We start from the raw sequence: 22,116 nt of genomic DNA on the forward strand, positions 1-22,116 counted from the left end.
GTCGACATTAGTTATGTTGACATTTTAACCATGTCAACATTTAATCAATGTTGACCTGCTGCCACATTGTGAATGTTGACCCTATTATCAGCGACATTCTGACTGCACACCTTCATAACATTACAACCATACTTTTTCTTTTTGGGGCTTACAGTCTAAATACTCTAACTCACAAACACACACACACATACACAAATTACAGTACGGTCTACTTGACAGAAGCCAGTTGTATGTTGTATACTTGTATGTTTTAGACTGTTGGAGGAAACTGAACAGATAGGGCTTGATTCACAGTTGCACCCATTCTCACTGATGGATCTTGCAAAAACTGTGCAAGCATCTGGGTCTGTACACGCAGGTTATACTGTAGCATATTTTAGCAATTCTGAGATGGCCGAAACTGGGTGTTATAGGATGGCAATGGGACATTCTCAGGCAGAAGCAGCATCCTGTAGGTGTGCATACAGAATTGCAGGCTATTCAGAAGTGAGCTTAAGCAGAGGCTGATGCAAATGCAGATAATAGTGATCACGGCTACTCCTATAAGCGAAGGAGAACAATTGCATACACCAACTGACTCAAAATACTCGCAGATGTTCTTATTGAATTCTGATCACTGAAAAAGGTCGGAATTGTGACTGCATTATGTGCAACTCAGAATCAAAGGGGTTTTTAGAAGTGGAGTTGTTGCCCATAGCAACCACTCAGATTCTACTTATCATTTATCTAGCACCTTTTAGAATATAATAGCTAGAATCTGATTGGTTACTATGGGCAACATCTCCACTTCCGAAAATCTGCACTTTAGTAAATATACCCCATAGTGTTCATGATGCAGTCAAACCCATTGCCCCATGGCTGCAGCACTGTGCCAACCACTGGTACAAATGTTGTGACTAATACCTATTCACAAATACATAATTTATGCACAAGCAAGCAGTTTTTAAATGTATTTTTATTTATTTCCACTTGAAAACATGTCAAGTTACATTCATAGAACACCAGGCTGTGCAAATTAGGGTCACTGTCTATTCATCATAGTATAAATATTACAGATAAAGTTGAGATCCACCAGCAACTTAATTTAATTTTTGAGTTGGGCTCAAATAAAATCCTGATCTGGTAGCTCCTCTGAGTCCTCCAATGAACTAGCACTGATCTGCAGTATGCAGTCACATTTACAGTGGGAAGTTCATATGGACGTAGATAAAATACAGCTGCCTTCAGAAAAACGAAAGCTGTGGGTGCATACAGCAGAACTGGTTGAGTGTTAAGAGAAACCACCGGATTAGGAGATTGTCACAATGCAGGTATGTGTATCAAGTATACTATAAACCTGTGTAATTTATCATACCATAGTGAACTTCTGACACTCATTTCAAAGTTCCTCTGTTAATGTTACATGCTGCTCTTTGTTTTTTCATGGCACTATACTGTATATAACTCGGTCAGAATACTTTGGTTGCTCCCTCTTGATTGGATAGTAAATTTATTTCTTCAATATGTCAGTCTTTTTGTGGAATTACAATAGTTTTTCTGCAGCAAAATGATAGATTGCAATGGTAGGCAGATGGAAGGCATGGTTAGACAGGTCAGTGTGAATTTAACTGGATCCCGGAGATTCTTTGATTTTGAAATATTGAGGAATATGCAAAATTAGTTAAATCAGCTGCAAATGTAATTTGTCGCTTCTTAATTAAAATCTTTGGTACTATGATCCATTATTCTTTTCCTTGTATTACATAATACACCATCTATATGACCCATGGCTTTTCTGGTGCTGGTGATTTATCACAGTTAGCTCAAAATCAGGAAGATGCTGAATAATCCTTTAAAAATAGAACATAATGTATTTATTTATTATTTATTATCAGTTATTTATATAGCGCACACATATTCCATCTTTACAGAGAATAATTAGTCATTCACATCAGTCCCTGCCTCAGTGGATCTTACAATCTATACTTCCTACATCATACAAACATATACACTGTGGTCAATTTTTGGATTGTGTGATGAATCCAGAGCACCCAGAGGAGCTTCCACCATGCACTCATTAACCACCATGTGGCTAACACATTCATGTTTGTCACTAATATTTGAACTTCCAGTGATCAAATGCCAGTGTGTACCCAGACAAAGACTTTCAGTGCTCCCCACAGGGCTAGCATTGTCCTTCTTAAGGTACATAAACATAGGCACTTCATCAAACTAAAAATCACCTATGGTCTATCAGGCATTTGGGAAATAATCAGTGTGTACAGACATTGCATTCTCTACAGAGAACAATTATCTCTATATTTGCAGCTGCACCTACTTTGTGGAATACCCTCCATTGTATAACAAGCCTCTGACCCCCAAACCAACATTGCTGTGTTACTGGATTATATGTTTCCCATTGTATTATGACTGGACCATTGCCTATCAAGTATCAAACTGCTATTTTTCTATATACAGTATTGGAAGCTAGTGGGTCTCGTACCTCATTGTCTATCTATTATTAACCAGTCTTATTTTACTACAATGCTTATCCCAAATTTTAAGGGTCTGCAGAGTACACTTGTGTTATATAAATAAATGTTCAAAATAAATATTGTTGTTTTAGGATTTCATTAAAATCTTTAAAATGTTGGTGATGCTTTGTATGAATGTTTATACAATGTTCATTTTGTTCACATTGCCTTTACTGTTATGTTTATGGTATAAAAATTCATTATAGTCTCTAAATTTGTATCAATTGTTATATAAATAGTGGAGAGTAATATGAGCACCTATATGTGTCTGTAAAGTAAAAAACGTTGTGGGGTGTATATATTACATACATACGTGTTTGTGAAAATAGTGACACAACTTATCTGGTGATGTAATCTTCAGTCAAATGACCCTCATTAGATTCATGAAATATGAAGTGAAAAACAAAAAGTGCACCATACAGTACTGTGTACCATTTTCAACATTGCATACTTAGCACATGTTTTGCGTATAACCTTTTTAGGAATTTATTAGTTCCATAAATAATCCACAATCATGTATAATAAAAGGTACAGGTAAACAAAATTAATCCAGCAGTGACGTAAATGGCTAAAAAACACACGTACAAGATGTAAAACATAAAAGAGCTTATCTGTCCATAAAAAGGGGTAGAGGTACAACAAAGAGTCAACGCATTTCATCCTTCAATGGTCAGACTTCATCAAGGGGATAATGGTTATGATCCAGGGAGCTATACCTACATAGCCAATTAAATATGGATGCTTATCAGGGTGCACATTGATGACGTCACATCCTATGGCAAAATCTTAAAGTGAACTAAATAACTTTATACTAAGTATAACAATGTCAGGACCTATACAGTGGAGAAGGTCGTCACCTCTGAATAAGAACCCTGAGGATTAGGGGGCTTAAAAAATGGTGCAACCTTTTAAAAACAGCAAGAAGCGTCGGTGAACCGCATATGGAGCGCACTGCCGTCATATCCGGTGGTGAAATGCTCCTGGAATGCACTGCCATATTGACCAATTACATCACCTCCACCGCTGCATACAGCATAGCTGCGATGTGGCAGACAGTAAAAAACATCAATTAACGTAGTGGCGATGGTGTAAATATGTGAATCAAGCAGGTAAATCCAGGGTAGGGGGAAGTTGAATATCGGAGGTACCAATCTGTAATAGGGGACAGCCAGAACAAACTTGAGCTTTGGCCATGTTCTTGGAGGCCTGTTTTCATTCTAATGACGGCGGCCATTTTTGGAGGGATCCATAGCTGTACCATACAAATTGCCATGTAGTGCTTTGGCCCTGTTCTTAGAGACCCATTTGTAGGTGGCCATTTTGAGAGAGATCCAGTATAGATTATATATATTTCCATACTGGAGAAAAAGAGGGAAATCTTCAGTAATATATCATAAAGTGACCTAAGCAAAAAAGTGACTGGTGCAAGAAGGAGGGGAAGGGGGAGAAATATAAAATATTTATGTACTGACAAAATATAAAAATATATATAAAATTGGCTAACACCAAGATTTAAAAAATCAGGAAACAAAAAAAAAAACACATAAAAAACATAGAGGAATCGCAATTAGAAGAGTTTTAGAAGAGTTTTAAAGGAATGGGCGATCTCAAAACTCTCGTTGAAGTCAAGTGGTGACATAGTTTGTAACTTGAAGATCCAGAACATCTCCCTTCTTGAAAGTATGTTAAGAATATTTCCACCTCTGTCTTCAAACTTGACCAGCTCAATTGCCTTAAAAGTAAGGTCTTCTGGATTAGAGTTATGATTTTCAGAAAAGTACTTAGACACTGCATGAGTTTCTACTTTGTTTTTAATGTTCCGCATACAATATGCTCCTGAATACGTATTTTGAGGGTTCTTTTTGTCTTACCCACACACTTGTATCCACATGTGCATTTGAGCAAATAACTCATCATCATGAAGTTACAATTAATGAAATCTTTAATGAAATACTCCTTTGAATTGTTAAAATTAGAAAACTTTTTCCTATTTGAATGGAGAAATGTGCAGATGTCACAGCATATCTGTATATAAAAGGTGTCTTGCAATTTAAAGAAGTTATGACTAAGGATGAATCCAATAAACTCACATGTTCCATCTTTATAGGATGCTGACAAATCCGGGTCCCTGTAAATCTAAATTAAAAAATAACTTTTATTAAATATGCATTAAAAAGATACCTGCCATAATGTACACATACGGTGTGGATCATGACAAAGAACATAAAAAAACAGAAACAAGAGGATTAAAGGTAATATCACAAGTTTAGACAGGTAAGTGAAATATTACAAGGTGGTACCATATATACAGAAATGGTCTGATCACCGATTACAGGGTAGTACCAGAGATACAGTAATGGTGGGATCACCAATTTAACTTATTTTGGATATATCGTATGTGGTATTATAACCACCTTGATAACTGTACACTGTTTTGGTTAGAATACCACATACGATATATCCAAAATAAGTTAAATTGGTGATCGCACCATTACTGTATCTCTGGTACTACCCTGTAATCGGTAATCAGACCATTACTGTATATTTGGTACCACCTTGTTATATTTCACTTACCTGTCTAAACTTGTGATATTACTTTTAATTCTTTTGTTTCTGTTTTTGTTTTTTTGATAATGTTCTTTGTCGTGATCCACACAGTGTGTGTGCATTATGGCGGGTATCTTTTTAATGCATATTTAATAAAAGTTACTTTTTAATTTAGATTTAATTATCCAGTGCGGATTCTCCCCCTCTCTGGTATACACTTGTGTTATATAAATAAATGTTCAAAATAAATATAGTTGTTTTAGGATTACATTTAAATCTTAAAATTTTGGGGATGATTTGTATGAATGCTTATACAATGTTAATTTTGTTTACATTGCCTTTACTGTTATCTTTATGGTATAAAAATACATTATATTCTGTAAATTTGTATTAATTATTACCTGTACTTGTTGAAATGATCGCAGCAGAGTTAATGACCGGTGCTAAAAACAAAACAGGATATACAGTAATTATTTAGCACTTAAAATCAAAATACTATATGTTTACGTTGTTGGTGGGAGAAGACTTGAATATTATTTAATATAGAACTTGCTGTGTTAAGATAACAAACAAGATAATTCTACCCCCCTCCTTCTGAAATGCACCCGCAGTAGTAGTAACTCATGGAGTTGATAGTCTGGACTCTAGTGCAGTGTCATACTGAGATTATATACATATACATATATATATATATATATATATATATATATGCCATCTGGCACTTCTGGCAAATGCCAGAAGGGCCGATGGCCAGATGTTCCGGTCCGGTGTTAAACCCTGGCCAAGTAGCTCTGCCTCCCACCACTCTGCTAGGTCAGCATACTGAAAGACGGTGGCGTGCCACAAGGCCAGGCCCTTGTGAATCGTGGCATGCCCCTGTGAGATGAAACCATGCCCCTTTTGGGGTGTCCACGCCCTGCACCTAAAGCGCGCAATCAGGGGGACTGCCATGGCTGATCAGCAGCCCCAGTCTGTCCCTGTCCAGGCATGGCTTCAGGTAATGGTGGACCTTCCTAGACATGGTATTTTTTTATCTAATGTACATGTTTGTTCATGCAGAGATGTAGCCACTGCGGTTAGAATCCCGGTGCCAGAATCCCAACAGCACTCTGAATCCTGGTTGTGAAATCCCGAACGCTGACATACTGAAGGTGAGAATTAGGGTTAGAGGTTAGAGTTAGGCACTAGGTGGAGGGTTAGGGTCAGGCTGCGGTATGGGAGGGTTAGGATAAGCTTTGGGATGCCGCTGTCGGGATAGTACAATACCATATACAGTGGTGCTTGAAAGTTTGTGAACCTTTTTGTAAATTTTCTATATTTCTGCTGAAAATTTTCCTAAAACTATCACAGATTTTCACACAAGTCCTAAAAGTAGATAAAGAGAACCAAATCAAACAAATGAGACAAAAAATTAGATGTGCTCATTTTTTTTATTGATGAAAATGATCCAATATTACATATCTGTGAATGGGAAAGTATGTGAACCTTTATGCTTAGCCGATAATTTGAAGGTGAAATTAGAGTTAGGTATTTTTAATCTATGGGATGACAATCAGGGGTGAGTGGACAACTTGTCTTTTTAAAAGAACAGTGATCTATCAAAGCCTGATGTTCACAACACATGTTTGTAGAAGTGTATCATGGTATGAACAAAGGAGATTTCTGAGGACCTCAGAAGAAGAGTTGTTGATGCTCATCAGGCTGGAAAAGATTACAAAACTATCTCTTAAGAGTTTGGACTGGTAGTGCATGGTGTTGAGCTGAATTGTGATATTGGGGATGCATTCATAATGTCCACATTTGCAATGTCAACAATCATAATGTTAACACCACAATGTCGACAGTTATGATGGCGACAATGAACATGTCCACATCTGTAGAATGTCGACATGTTCACAATGTTGACATGTGAAATGTCAACATAGGGTTAGGCCATGGGAGGAGAGGTGCAAGAGAGGGTTGGGGATACGAACCACCAGAACCATTGCATGATGAGCAGGAGGTCATCATTACATTACCGCTGGACCCAGAAAACATCGATGGGGCCTCCGGACCCATCGTATCAGGTAAGTCACCACTAGACCGCCAGGAATGACTTGTCAACATTCGATTCATGTCGGCATTTCATCAGTGTCAACATGCCAATTATATCGACACACCGAGTATGTAAAAATTAAGACCATGTTGACATTCACAAAATATACCACACACTGATATTGAAATCTCACCATAACAACATTTTGTATCATTGTTAAACCTGAGATGGCTAGGACAACATAGGGATTCTGGGAGCAGACAAATGTCATCATTTATGCAGGGTTCTGATCCACTCCCACTGCCTTCCAAGGAACAGGAGCAGGTGTCTCCACTGCACTGCTTGTTAGAGCAACTGGAGCAAAGAGTGTCTGTGAAAGCAAAAGATAAAATACTAGACCTTATATGTTTATTCCCATTTTACTTTATTTCACCTCTTTCACCGAGCATATTAAGACAGCAGAGAAAATGCACATATAGAGCAAAGTTGCAGGGTTAGATTCACATATATTAGAAATTAGAATAGTTATCTAGTTTAATTGATATGTGTTCTAGTAGCCCCTCTCCACGTAATAGAGTGGCAGGAGTTCCTGCCATTTGGGAAATTCACTCCTGGGGTAAATTTACTAAGGATAGATTTTCAGTTCCATTCTATTTTGTGGTGATTTTGACAATCAGGCATTTACTAAATGCAAAACCAACTCAAATTCCCCAGAAATCCAACTTCACACACAAGTAGAACTTCAAATAGACCATCGGTACTTTCCCATAGCCATCAGCAGAAAAAGCTTTTTTTTTCTAACAGTCGATTTGAGAATCGACCAAAAATCACCTCAAAATCAACATTTTCAATAGAACCATCAGAAACAGTTCTATTTGATTTTAAATCATGTAGTGTTGTCTTAAAACTCAATATGATGGTAAAAAACATGGGAGAGAGCATATGAGGCACTCTGGTTGTATAAATCAGGCACTTAAAGGCATAGCAATGATTTAAATTGCTATGTGCTAATTAGTACTGTGATGAAAGTGTTTGTGGGTAATACAGTGCATATGACATGATTTGGCCAATAAGAATGCTTTTGCTTAATTTTGGCTCGATTTTGATGAACAGAACGCATTGAGAACTTCAAATAGAACTTCAAATGGAAACCAATGCACCATTGAAATCAGAATGGAATCCAAAAACACTGTGGTTGATTTTGTGAAGATGTTGGTTCTATCTTGGTTGATTTTAAATGGAACCAAAATCGACTTTTAGTAAATTTACTCTCTAGTGTTTCTAAAGGCAAAATATTCTGCAGTTTATGGGGAATATTAAAATTCCAACACACGGATCTGATATATCAAGATCTTTGACAAATCAGTCACTGAAGAAGGTCTTATCTATAGGAAGCATCCCACAGTAAGGTGCCATGCAAGTGATATGAGAGAAATTAAGTGTAATTCTGGTCCATTCATCTAGGTCAACTATCATTTCCTTTGTATTCCCATCTTAATTTAAAGCATTTTGTTTTATCAGGGGATGTTACCATGTTTTCTATATAGTAGAAGTGAGTTTCGTAGTGTAGTGGAGTGATGAAATAGACACAGCCATTACATTATCAACCTCCATCTGGAGAGAGAAGTTGTCATGGAGTACTAGGCAAAGTGACAGATCTGGAGGTATTGGTAAAACTGGTCAAGTGAACTAAGTATTTGTGGAATCTAATATTTCTAACTGGTCAACAATCGAAAAATTACAGGATTAACGCAGTGCACTGAACAGCAATTGCAACAAGCTTTCAGTAGTAACCATAATGTTCCAAACACCTTATGACCCCAATGGATCTGCTCACCATATTCCTTGTTCTTATACATCATCACTGATGCTGGCATTTATCAAGTTTATCCTATGGTAGAAGGACACTTTCTAATCTCTTTCACAGAAGGTATATTGGATATCCAGACAGTTTACAGTCCAATACCCAATATCCAAATATACAGTTTGCTTTTGTATTTACTTGTATTGCTAAGATACATCCATCATCCTGAGTGGCCCATTTGTCAACACATTTTATCATACGCAACAAGTTTTAAAACTCGTAGCGTATGATCATGGTGCTCCAGCCAATCCACTCCCAACTGTTGTCTGTTTGAAAAATGACAGTTGGGAGTAGATTGACTTGCGCACCATTTATCATATGCAACGAGAAAACTTGCGTATGCTAAAACTTATTGATAAATGGGTCCCTTGGTCTTAAAGGTGAAAAGAAAGGAATTACTTTAACTTATTTTACTTTGCGATAGTCTTACTCTACGCTATCATAGGAGACATTTGCCATTTATTTATTTGTTGACATTCAGAATGTCAACATAAATATTGTGGAAGTCAACAATTGGCATGTCAACATAACATTTTTAAAATTCAACATTCTTTTATTGATTTTCCCATACACAAAAAACAAAACCAATAAAATTCCCCCGCCCCGCATCCCCTGCCTAAACCTAACAAACTACTAAATGGACACATTAGATAATCTAACTCTGAGAAATTTGTGAAATATTTTGAATTGAGCCACATCAACATACTTGGATTCCTCTTGACTGACCAAATATGAGTACTTCTTGTGGGTCAGGGTGGTATCAACTAATGATATCCATTGTTTAACCACTGGACCTTCCTGGGCCATCCAAGTACGGGCTATACATACTTTAGCCATGCTGCATAAATTCATAATATATTGTTTAGTGTATCTATTCAGACCATTTTCATGAGTCAGTAGACATTATATGCTTTTTTATACAGGAGTCAATAATATCTGGGGGCCCCCCCAAAATTTGAGCAGACAATGCATGCCTTAACGGAAGAAATCTAAATAAATAAGCAGTGGGAATGCCAAACTCTTGTTGTAGCTGAGAATGATGTAAACACCCCTGAGGAGTATAGTTGACCCACTGAAACCACTCCCCACTCACTCCAAACATCACCGACTTGAATTCCCTCTAATTCGGGCAACATATTAGAGTGCCAAAGAGGTGTATCTGGATCTAAGCCCCCTTCACCCAACAGCTTCATAGCAAATTCCCAAACTCGAGTCGCCATGGGTAACAAGAGGAATGTTATTACGAAACAATTTACCACTTAACAACATCTATAATGGTGTATGAGATACTCTCAGTTGTGCAACCATTAATTTAGGCAATGCTAACGGATCCCGATCTCTAATCCACCACCATAGGTGAGCCAACTGGGCAGCATAATAATATAGATGAAAATGGGGTAGGGCAAGTCCACCCCGTTTTCTAGGCCTTGTCTGTATGTTAATCTTTATTCAGGCACACTTTTCAGCCCAAATCAAAGACGAAACCAAACTATCTATCTGTCTAAAAATTGCTATTGGGAGACTTAAAGGAAATGTAAAAAGTGTAGATCTCTGTGCTATTATAAATTTCTAAGAAGATCGATGTGAATGAAACACAAATAACACAATGTATAAGAAATGAATTGTACAATATAAATAGAACAATCACAAAAACTAAATTATTGTCAAATTAGTTACACATATTAAACCAATATATTAAAAACGGATCACTGGAGGAGGTGGATCCAAAAAATTGTAAGATAATAATATCATCCAATTGAAAATGTGGGTTATTCCTTAGAAATCCACACCTGCATAAGGTATATATTCATTGATCTCACCAGGGGTTAAAATGTCTTGTGCTCAATTGTGACGTGCTCCGTGGAGCTTCATATTCTGAGAGACAACATCATGTAAAATTCAAATACGTGTTTTAGGTCCACATCTGGGTGAATGTAAGAGTCTGCAGGTATCGGAGGAGGCTGATGTGCTTGGAGAGACAGGGGTAAAGCGGTTAACCTTGTGGAGAGGTGATGTTATTCCAGCCACGACTCGATCCTAGCCTCCACTCTGACTGCCAGCATCTGTCCACTGGGATCGCGGGTCCCGCGCCTCGGAATGCAATTATGTAGCAGGTGCTCAAATGGATTTAAGTTATCCCAGCAGGTCCAAAAGTTTTCTACTGACGCATTTCGCTTCACAAATCTGGGGCATTATCTCAGGATATGAAGCTCCATGGAGCACATCATGATTCAGCACAAGACATTTTAACCCCTGGTGAGATCAATGAATATATACCTTATGCAGGTGTGGATTTCTAAGGAATAACCCACATTTTCATTTGGTTGATATTATTATCTTACAATCTTTTGGATCCACCTCCTCCAGCGATCCGTTTTTAATATATTGGTTTAATATGTTTAACTAATTTTACAATAATTTAGGTTTTGTGATTGTTCTATTTATATTGTTCATTTATATTGACCGGCCAGCTGAACAAATATTAGTAAAATTAATTTCTTATACGTTGTGTTATTTGTTTTTCATTCACATTGATCTTCTAAGAAATTTATAATGCCGCAGAGATCTACACTTTTTCCATTTTCAGATACACCTGGTATCCAGGTGTCTATTTGTGCTTCCACAAGCACATCGAGTTCTTCTGCTGCTAATTTAATGTGGTTACTATGATGATTTATACTTCTTTTTATATGAATAAATACCTCACTTATAATCATATTTAAACAGCACTGGGTTTTGTTTCTTCTTTATTGGAGATTTAAAGGAGAATGACAGAAAACATACATACAATCATTTTGGGTGTATCACAATCTTGACTAAATTAACTCGACCCATCACAGATAAGGGTCATTTTATCCAGCTTCTCGCCTTTGTGTTTACATATTCCAATTGAGTTTTAACATTCAACTGAATGTAATCTTGAGATGTGTTTGAAACCCATATACCCAAATATTTAAATTTGTCTACCCACTGTACTTGGATGGTAACTAAGGGATTAGCAGAACATGTACCCCTTAGTGGAAGGATACAAGATTTATACCGATTTATAGACAGGCCTGACAAACTACCATATTGATTAATAAGAGCCAGGACTATGGGCATAGAAAACTGATAATCCTTAATAAACAGCAATAAATCATCTGCATATACTGCCAATTTATCTGTCCTGGAGCGCAAATCAAATCCCTGTATACCCTGATGCATAATAAGCAAGCTAGGGGCTTGATTGCAATGGCAAACTGTGGAGGTAACACAGGATCGACATAGCATTTTTGCGCATTTTGAAACCTTATCCCAACCGCAGCCTAGCTCTAGTCCTAACCCTAAACCTAACCATAATCTGAACACTAACATAGACTGTTGACATTGTGTCTGTTGACATTACTCATATGACAATGATGACATTATGTCCATGTTGGCAATGTGAATTGTGAATGTTGACCATGTAGACATTCTAATGTCGACATTATAAATGTCAATATAATGACTACATACATTGGTTTTCTTTCCATAGGGTAGCTGGTTTAGGCCAACCTCAAAACGTAACTTAAACTGTCTGTCAAATGGAAGGTCAGGGTACAGTGGTGCTTGAAAGTTTGTGAACCATTCAGAATTTTCTATATTTCTGCCAAAATTTGGTCTAAAAATACCTCAGATTTTCACACAAATCCTAACATTTGATAAAGAGAACCAAAATAAACAAATGAGACAAAAAAATTAGACATGCTAATTTTTTTATTAGGAAAATGATCCAATATCACATATCTGTGAGTGGCAAAAGTATATAAACCTTTAGTTTTAGCAGATATTCTGAAGGTGAATTTAGATTCAGGTATTTTCAATCTATGGGATGACAATCAGGTGTGAGTAGACAACCTGTCTTTTAAAAAGAACAGGGATCTATCATGGTCTGATTTTCACAACACATGTTTGTGGAAGTGTATCATGCCACAAAGAAAGGAGATTTCTGAGGATCTCAGAAGAAGAATACTCATTAAGCTGGAAAAGGTAACCAAACCATCTATAAAGAGTTTGGACTCAACCAATCAACAGTCAGACATATTGTGAATAAATGGAGGAAATTTCAGACCATTATTACTAGAGATGAGCGGTTCGGATTCTGTGGAATCCGAACCGCTCCGAACATTGGGGATCCGAGTCCACCCGAACCCTGTTCGGGTGTTCACCGCCTGACTCGGATCCCCGTTCGGGGCCGAACGGCGGCCGCCTGATGTCAGATTCTCACTAGAGAATCCGACATCAGGTCTCCTCGCGTGTAGGGCAGAGCGCAGTGATAGCGCTCTGCCCTACACAGACACAGACACACAGCCGCCAGCGGCAGCTGTGTGTTTGTTACAGCAGCCAATGAGAGTCACACAGACTCTCATTGGCTGCTGCATGGAGGGAGCCGGCTGGAGCTCACACATGAGCTCCGTCTTCCGGCTCCCTCCTCAGCGTGTGACAGAGCGGACGGCGCGGGAGCGGGGATACAGGTAAGTTTTATTTTTTTTATTTTTTTACTTGTCAAAGGTCCGGGGGTGCTACTGGGGGGGGGGGTCTGCACTACTGGGGGGGTCTGCTACTGGGGGGGGGCTATACTACTGGGGGGGCCATACTACAGAGGGGCCTGCTACTGGGGGGGCTATACTACTGGGGGGGGTCTGCACTACTGGGGGGGGGTCTGCTACTGGGGGAGGCAATACTACTGGGGGGGCCATACTACAGAGGGGCCTGCTACTGGGGGGGGCTATACTACTGGGGGGGGGTCTGCTACTGGGGGGGCCATACTACTGGGGGGGATCTGCACTATTGGGGGGCCATACTACAGAGGGGCCTGCTACTGGGGGGGGGGCTATACTACTGGGGGGGTCTGCACTACTGGGGGGGTCTGCTACTGGGCAGGGCTATACTACTGGGGGGGCCATACTACAGAGGGGCCTGCTACTGGGGGGGGCTATACTACTGGGGGGGGTCTGCTACTGGGGGGGCCATACTACTGAGGGGCCTGCTACTGGGGGGGGGCATACTACTGGGGGGGCCTACTACAGGGGGGGCCATACTACAGGGGGGGCCCATACTACAGGGGGGGCTACTACTGGAGCAGCCTACTACTGGGGGGGCCTGCTACTGGGGCAGCCTACTACTGGGGGAGCCATACTACTGGGGGGGCATACTACTGGGTGGCATGCTAATGGGGGGCATACTACTGGGGGGGCCTGCTAATGGGGGACATACTACTGGGGGGGCCTGCTAATGGGGGGCATACTACTGGGGAGCATTCAACTGGGGGCACTGCATAGTGGACCGTACTACTAAGGGGACTGCATAGGGGGCACCACTGCTGGGGGACATTGTGTAAGGGACACCGCTACTGTGGGCATTGTGTAAAAGGGTCACTACTGTGGGCATTGTGTAAAAGGGGCACTACTGTGTGTCGTAACATAAATAAGAGACACTACTTTATGGTGTAATGTGAATCAGGCCCTATGTGCGGTGTAATGCTAATAAGATTGTGCACTGTGACTCCTAGGGCCGTAGCCCACTTTGTAAACAAGTACTGTGACTCTGCTGGCCGTACCCCACTGGGTGGGTGCACTACTTTTCATTTCTGCCACTGCTGTGTGGCAATGTGTCATAGATGTGCTTTATACTGTGGTGTCTGTGTCGTTGTGCCGCTGCTTTGTCGCTTAGTAACCAGTCAGCTCACTGCAACCTTTGGCCAATAATGTTGAAAACAATATTATAAGCTGTGATATGGTCTAAATTGACTGGAAATTAATGTTATTGAGGTTAATAATACTCTAGGAAGAAAAAAAAGACCAATTTATGTGATTTTAGCTTTTTTTGTCAATTTTTGTAAAAAAATCCAAATCCAAATCCAAATCCAAATCCAAAGCCAGTCACCGCAGTTTGGCAAATCCAAATCCAAATCCAAAGCCGGACGACGAATTAGAACCAAATCCAAATCCAAATCCGGCAAAAATGGTCCGGCGCACTTCCCTAATTATTACCCTCCTCAGGAGTTGTCGACCAACAAAGATCATGCCAAGGCATCTAATAGTTCTCAAGGTCACAAAGGAACTCAAGGTAACCTCTAAGCAACTGAAGGCCTCTCTCACATTAGCTAATGTAAATGTTCATGAGTCCACCATCAGGAGTACACAGAGCAACAATGGCGTGTATGGCAGGATTGCAAGAAGAAAGCCGCTGCTCTCCAAAGAGAACATTGCTGCCTGTCTGCAGTTTGCTAAAGATCACCAGGACAAGCCAGAAGACTATTGGAACAATGTTTTGTAAACAGATGAGTCCAAAATAGAGCTTTTTGATTTAAATGAGAAGCATTATGAGAAAACTGCATTCTAGCATAAAAACCCCATACCATCTGTGAAACAAGGTGGTGGTGGTATTGTGGTTTGAGCCTGTTTTGCTACATCTGACCCAGGACGACTTGCCATAATTGATGGGACAATGAATTCTGAATTATACCAGAATATTCTAAAGGAAAATGTCAGGACATCTGTCCATGAGCTGCATCTCAAGAGAACGTGGGTCATGCAGCAAGACAATGACCCAAAGCACACAAGTCATTCAACCAAAGAATGGTTAAAGAAGAATACATTGTAAGTTGTGGAATGGCCAAGTCAAAGTCCAGTTCTGAATCCAATCGAAATATTGTGGAAGAACCTGAAGCAAGCAGTTCATGGGAGGAAACCCACCAACATAACAGCTGTTTTGCATGCAGGAATGGTGTAAAATTCCTCCAAGCCGATGTTCAGGATTAATCAACAATTATGGGAAACATTTAGAAGCAGTTATTGCTGCACAATACCAGATACTGAAAGCAAAGGTTCACATACTTTTGCCACTCACAGATATGTGATATTGGATCATTTTCCTCAATAAAAAAAATTAGCACATTGAATTTTTTAGTTTCATTTGTTTGATTTGGTTCTCTTTATCTACTTTTAGGACTTGTGTGAAAATCTGGGATAGTTTTAGGCCAAATTTCATCAGAAATATAGAAAAGTCTGAAGGGTTCACAAACTTTCAAGCACCACTGTATATTCTGTACTGTGCAGTTGGAGCCAGGAACATTCGAACAACATTACCACATTGTTTAAACATTTAGATACTGCAAATATTTAGCTGAAGAGATTGTGCCATTTCTCGTTTCTCTACAGATCTCAAGGTTCACTTATCAATAGAGTGCTGATTTGGGTTTGGGGGGCTATGCTGAATTTTTTTAGAAATTGATATCATCTAGATATGTTGCCCTTGTGGGACATGTTGAGACCTGTCCAACTTGCAAAAACAATGAGTGGGGTTCTGGCTTAGGGCTGGATTGAGATAATGAGCTGTCAGATCTGAAGAAATGTATAGAACTCCTGCTTTGGTAGTTCAGACCATTGGAAGAGGTCTCCAATATTATTTATTCCCACATTCTGCACATGCCCCAGTTCCAGACTATGCAAATTATGCTTGAGAATGATTAGAGAGAGGATTTGTGGAGGAAATGTTGAAAGCGAGTACATCTTTACTGGTGCATCCCAGAGGTCAGAGAATACTTAGATGGTGGAGCAATTGTAATATTTATGGTGTTCTAGAAATGTATTGATGCAGCTTGCATTCCAAATCCATCAAAGTTCTATAGTAATTCGAAGAAAACCAGAGTCTGATTTTCCCCAAATGTGCACCCCATGGTAAAATTACATTGCGCAACCCCTCCCCACTCTTGGAAAGGTATAGCTGGGATATACCTGTTTTGCAATTGTTCCCTTTCTGAATACTTTGAAATTAATGACTGTGGTGATGCAAAGATTGGATTTGGAGAGGTCTAGTTCCTAATAAATACAGCATTTGTGACACTATCATCATTTCAACTGAAGCTATCCTGACTAGCTAGTAGATTTCTTAGGTGAACCATGGGTGTTTATCATAAGGTTAATTTAGTAACAGGGGGAGTTTAGTTTGTACAGATTATTATGTACTGAAGAGACATGATTGCCCAGGTACATAGCTGTGATGTTTACCATGTATAGAGAAGTGTTCTCCTCAGTGTGGTGGGATGATAGAGTAATAGCTTTGAATAAGGTTTCAATCTTTGTTGTGATTAATTTGAATTATGAGACAGTGCTTGTCTATACTGTAATAACTCCTATAGGGTCAGCTGGAAAGATTCTGGGTTGGTAAATGTTGGAACAAGAGCATTATAACAAGTTCTCTTACTATCTTGATATGCTTTTTCTCACATTTGCTCATAAATACTTTTGGCTGATGCTGAATTATGTCAGTAAGTTAACCCTTTTGAAACTAAGAAATTTGTCAGACTGGTGATACTATTGGGTGCTTCACCCATTGACCACACAAATGTAATGATCATTTGGTAATTAATGTAAGTTTTGAAACCAAAAGCCAGATGTGTGTGTTTCTAATACACCCAAAATCTTATTATGATGTTATATTGATTCTGTGGTGTGCTCTGATATTGTGTCTGGTGCAGTGGGTGTCACCCTCATTCTACAACCAATAAAACATACAGACATTATAACACATAAAACTTACAGGCATTATAACACATAAAACATACAGCCAATATAACACATAAAGCATACAGACATTATAACACATAAAACATAAAGCCAATATAACAAATAAAACATACAGCCAATATAACACAAGTGCTGAAAATGATGCTACTTGGAGGACTGCTGTGGATGGAGAAGCAAAGAGAATGCATACAGTTTAAAATTAAGTGTAAAAAGTAGTAATAAGTAAATTCATTAATCAGGCTAGGTAGGCACCTATTCAGGGAAAAAAAAGCCAACACAACAGTATGATGATATTTTAGCTTAGCATTAGCCTCAGTCAGGTGCTACATAGAATACAGCTTATACTAAGGGCCAGGTGCATAATGATATATACTGTATACTGTATACAATGATGAGCCAAAATATGACTACCTGCCTAATATACTGTTACTTCTCTGTTTGCCACTAAAATAGCTCTGACCCGCCGAGGCGTGAGGTATATTTACTAAAGTGCGGGTTTTTAGTAGTAGAGATGTTGCCCATAGCAACCAATCAGACTCTACTGTGCATTTATCTAGCACCTTCTAGAAGATAATAGCTAGAACCTAATTGATTGCTATGGGCAACATCTCCACTTCTGAAAACCTACACTTTGTAAATATACCCCACGGGGGTATTCAATTCAGGCTTGCCTACCCTCCCGATTTGGCCGGGAGCCTCCCGATTTTCGGGTGCCACTCCCGGCCCCCGGAAAGGCAGGCAAGCCTCCCGGAAGCTTGCGACCCTCCCAACCACCCCCCTGAAAAAAAACGGAAACCCCCGCAGCGGAGGGGCCGGATGACACGATTCGCGCAGAATCGCGTCATCGTGGCCCCGCCCCCTGCTTCACAATGCTGAAAATAACAGCATTGTGAAGAGGGGGCGGAGTCACGATGACGCGATTGTGCGCCCCCGCCCCCGTCCCCGCCCCCAGTGTGCCACCAAATGGCCGCCCCCGCCCCCGGCTCTGCCCCCAATGGCTGGCCCCGCCCCCTGCTATTAGTCGACAATCAGCTCCCTCCCGGAAGGCTGGAGCTGATTGTCGGCAAGTATGATTCAATTAGGTGCGAGAATAACAAAAAAACTGCACCTGCTGGGTTTTTCCTGCCAGTGCTGGATTTTTGTTATTCACTTAGGTGCAGGGTTTTGTCATTATTTGGTCCTGTCTTCTCACTCCAGCATCAGGACTCTGTTTTCTGCAGCATTGGTGTGTGTAATTATGTTGTGTGAGTGTGCGTAGTATGAATGAGTTTGTAAGTATGTGTGAGTGTGTGTGAGTGATTGTGTGAGTGTCTGTGTGAGTGTCTGTGTGACCCCCTGTGTGAGTCCCCCCCGGAGGCAGTAGCAGGAAGAACTACATTTTCAAGCAGCCACGTCTCCTCCAAGCAGCCTCCTGGCCTGCCAGCAACCCCGCGCACTCCCAGCAGCCCCCTCTCTAGTGTAAAGGTGGAGGCAAGATGACCAGGAGCCATGGAGGCCACCAGAAACCACCAGAGCGGTAAGTAGGTTTTTTTTTTTCCACAATTTTTGCAGAGAAAACCTTGCTCCCAATTGAATACCCCATTGACTCTACAAGACCTCTAAATTAGTCCTGTGGTATATAGTACCAGGATATTACTGCCAATCTTTTAACTCCTGTAAGTTGCTTCATATGGGAGTTATCATAATGTTTTGACTCATAGGTGCAGATTTTATGTTATAAATGAGGACACTCGTGTTTGTAAATATAGTCATCAAGCTATTGCTGACAGATCATTCACAACTATAAAAACTGCAGTCACTTACCCTGTGGAGCTAGAGGAGAGAGAAATAGAGAAAAACAGCACTTTAACACAGAGAAAATAAACAATGGACATATTAGGAACATATACTGTACACCAATCAACTTACAGTAACTGTTTCCTTTTTCACCAGAATATAGTAAATCTACTTTCATAAGTACTATTTACTAAGCCTTGGATGAAGATAAAGTGAACTGAGATAAAGTCCCAGCCAATCTGTTCCTAACTGCTAATTTTCAAACCCAGCCTGTGATGTGGCAGTTAGGAGCTGATTGGCTGGTACTTTATCTCAGTTCACTTCATCTTCATCCAAGGCTTAGTAAATAGACCCCTTTGTGAGGGCTTTACGGCTTTGAAAAGAAGGTGAAGTGCCCGGGTGTTACCATTTATCCCTTCATGCCCTGCGGTTGCAGAGAGGATTTATTTGCAAAGTCATTTGTGTGCGGTAATGGGGGGGAGGGGAGGTGGCAACTCATATGCAGGCCTGCCGTGGTAATTTATTTGAGAGGTGTGTCACAGTCTGCAAGTGTGATGCTGTATGCAGGCTCTGGCATCTTAGTTCCATTGGCCATTCTGCACAACCATAGAGTTACTCAGAAGTCTGATGATCGATCGAAGTGCTTAGATGATTGCGTCTTTGTGCGCACCAGTGGATGTCTGCTATGCCACCAGTGGATGTCTGCTATGCCACCAGTGGATGTCTGCTATGCCACCAGTGGATGTCTCAATACAAATCCCTGTGTTGTGACATTTGCATATTTTCGCACATTTCATATGTACAAACAAAGACACAGTCATGACAGGATTTGCATTCGTGACCGTCTATTTGAGCTGTATGTTTAAAGTTTGTATGCTCTCCCTGTGCAAATGGAGATTTCCTCCACATAGCCAGGTTTCCTGATGTGATCCAAATACATAGTGATAGGTAAACTGGCTTACTGACTATAATGGCCACAGTGTTGGACTAATGTGCCTAAAAACAAACAAACCAGGATTTTACACTTATTACCATTGATACTATAAAAATATAGATAATATTAGTACCTGAGCAGCCAGTAATACCTGAAAGAAAAAAGTAACACATATTAGTGAAATATTGATGAATTAAAGCACCTGAGACATTTCTGCACTGTATAAATGTCAGACAATATCTAGCCCCATGGTTTGATACTCCTATAAAGATTTACTAGGTTATATTACATTGACTAAAGAGAGCACAGACTTTCTTACAGCAGATCAATTACCCAGCACCATCCCCAGAGCTTTACATAAACAAATATACCATCTATAATAATAAGCATTATTAGTATTAGGGCGTCTGCCTGATGCAAACAGGAAACTTCTCTAAAATGGCCTTTTAATTCTATTTGGTAGATTATTTGGTAAGATTCATAGTCGGTACAGCAAATTCCATTTATTTTCATATGTTAGGAATGCTAAAGAGTATACAATTACTAAATGACTATGCTGTGCTAGATACAGTACGTTTTTGGTGTTCATTCATCATTGCCAAACTTTCTTGTTCACAGGTTATTGATTGTTTCAATTTAAATATGTATTAAAATGACAGTTCTAATTCTTTAACTAATATTATTAGCTGTGAAATAATAAAGAACCTAGTGAATAGCCCACTCTCGTACAGTCACAGAATGAATATCAGTTAAATACCTGTGCGGATCCAGCAGCAAGAAATGAATAAAATGCACAGTATCTTCATGTTCCTCAGTGAAGTTGTCATGCAGTGGTAAGATACTTGGTCTCCATACCCCAGATATAGGAAGGCGAGTAGTGGGTGGAGTTGTTTGAGAGTAATCTGTAATCTTGGAAACAGGCTCTTCTTACACCTGGACAATCTGTCCTGCAAACATACAAGTCCATGGCAGCAAGATTACCATAAAAAGACTTTGTGATTAACATTTAACAAATTGGTGAGTCTTGTGAGCTGCCATCAAGTCACGTGACTTATTCTGATCACTAATTATATAGGATCACTTATTTTGTATTTTTTATTTAAACTCATTAATGGTGCATACACATGGTCAGATCTGTCAGATGAACGATGAACGATTTGAATGATTTCAGACAGTATTAAAATGAATGAAATCATCAAAATATGACTGCAAACATAGACAATGTCAGATATTGTTATCTGACAAGCGGGAACGTGCATCGTTCATTGTTGCAGGCCCACATTTCAGATTTTCTTTCAGAAATGAATGATTGAACGATTTTTAAAATCGTTATCGTTCATATCTGACAACAAGTCTGACTGTGTGTATGCACCATATGTCAGCAAGAAACATACAGATGTAACAAATACGAGGGTTGATTGAAAAGTAATGAGATTGATTTTTTTATTCATAGTCAGATGACTCCACAGGATCTGAACATTTTTCTTTTTCAAAGTTTCGCCCTTCACATTCAATAAATTTTTTGCAGTTTTTAAACAACTCTTCAAAGACATGCTGTAGACAGTTTTGTGAGATTACTTTTAGTGTTGCAGCTGTGGCATTTTTCACTTCATCATCTGTTAAGAACTTCTTTCCACGCAGAGGTTTTTTCAGGGTTCGGAATGCCCAAAAATCATAGGGCCCTAAGTGAGGGCGACAGTATATGGATTGTGTTCCAGTGCTGCCCCATTAATTTCAGTCAGTGCTGCCAATGCAACAGCAGCAACATGTGGTCAGGCATTGTCTTGGAGCAAAAACCACTGTTTCTTCAGCAAGTGTGGTCTTTTCTGCCTCATGGCTCCACGTGAATGGGTTTTCAGGATGTTTGCATAGTAGTTACCATTAATTGTTTGTCCACG

The 22,116-nt window shown here is 39.6% G+C and overlaps 1 protein-coding gene across 1 annotated transcript; it reads right to left on the bottom strand.

Annotated features, from left to right (window-relative positions):
• Window positions 1-1,007: 1,007 nt before the first annotated feature.
• Window positions 1,008-21,108, bottom strand: LOC148511531 (uncharacterized). The gene is made up of 5 exons (XM_088442140.1): window positions 20,976-21,108; window positions 20,352-20,369; window positions 7,289-7,465; window positions 5,462-5,503; window positions 1,008-1,829 (listed from the first exon to the last, which is right to left on the bottom strand). Exons 1-5 carry the CDS (start codon window positions 21,043-21,045, stop codon window positions 1,798-1,800), a joined length of 339 nt encoding a protein of 112 aa, XP_088298266.1. The 5' UTR covers window positions 21,046-21,108; the 3' UTR covers window positions 1,008-1,797.
• Window positions 21,109-22,116: the final 1,008 nt, after the last annotated feature.

The sequence above is a fragment of the Taudactylus pleione genome, unplaced genomic scaffold (assembly GCF_031769625.1).
Source record: "Taudactylus pleione unplaced genomic scaffold, aTauple2 ptg000305l, whole genome shotgun sequence".
Lineage (NCBI taxonomy): Eukaryota > Metazoa > Chordata > Amphibia > Anura > Myobatrachidae > Taudactylus > Taudactylus pleione.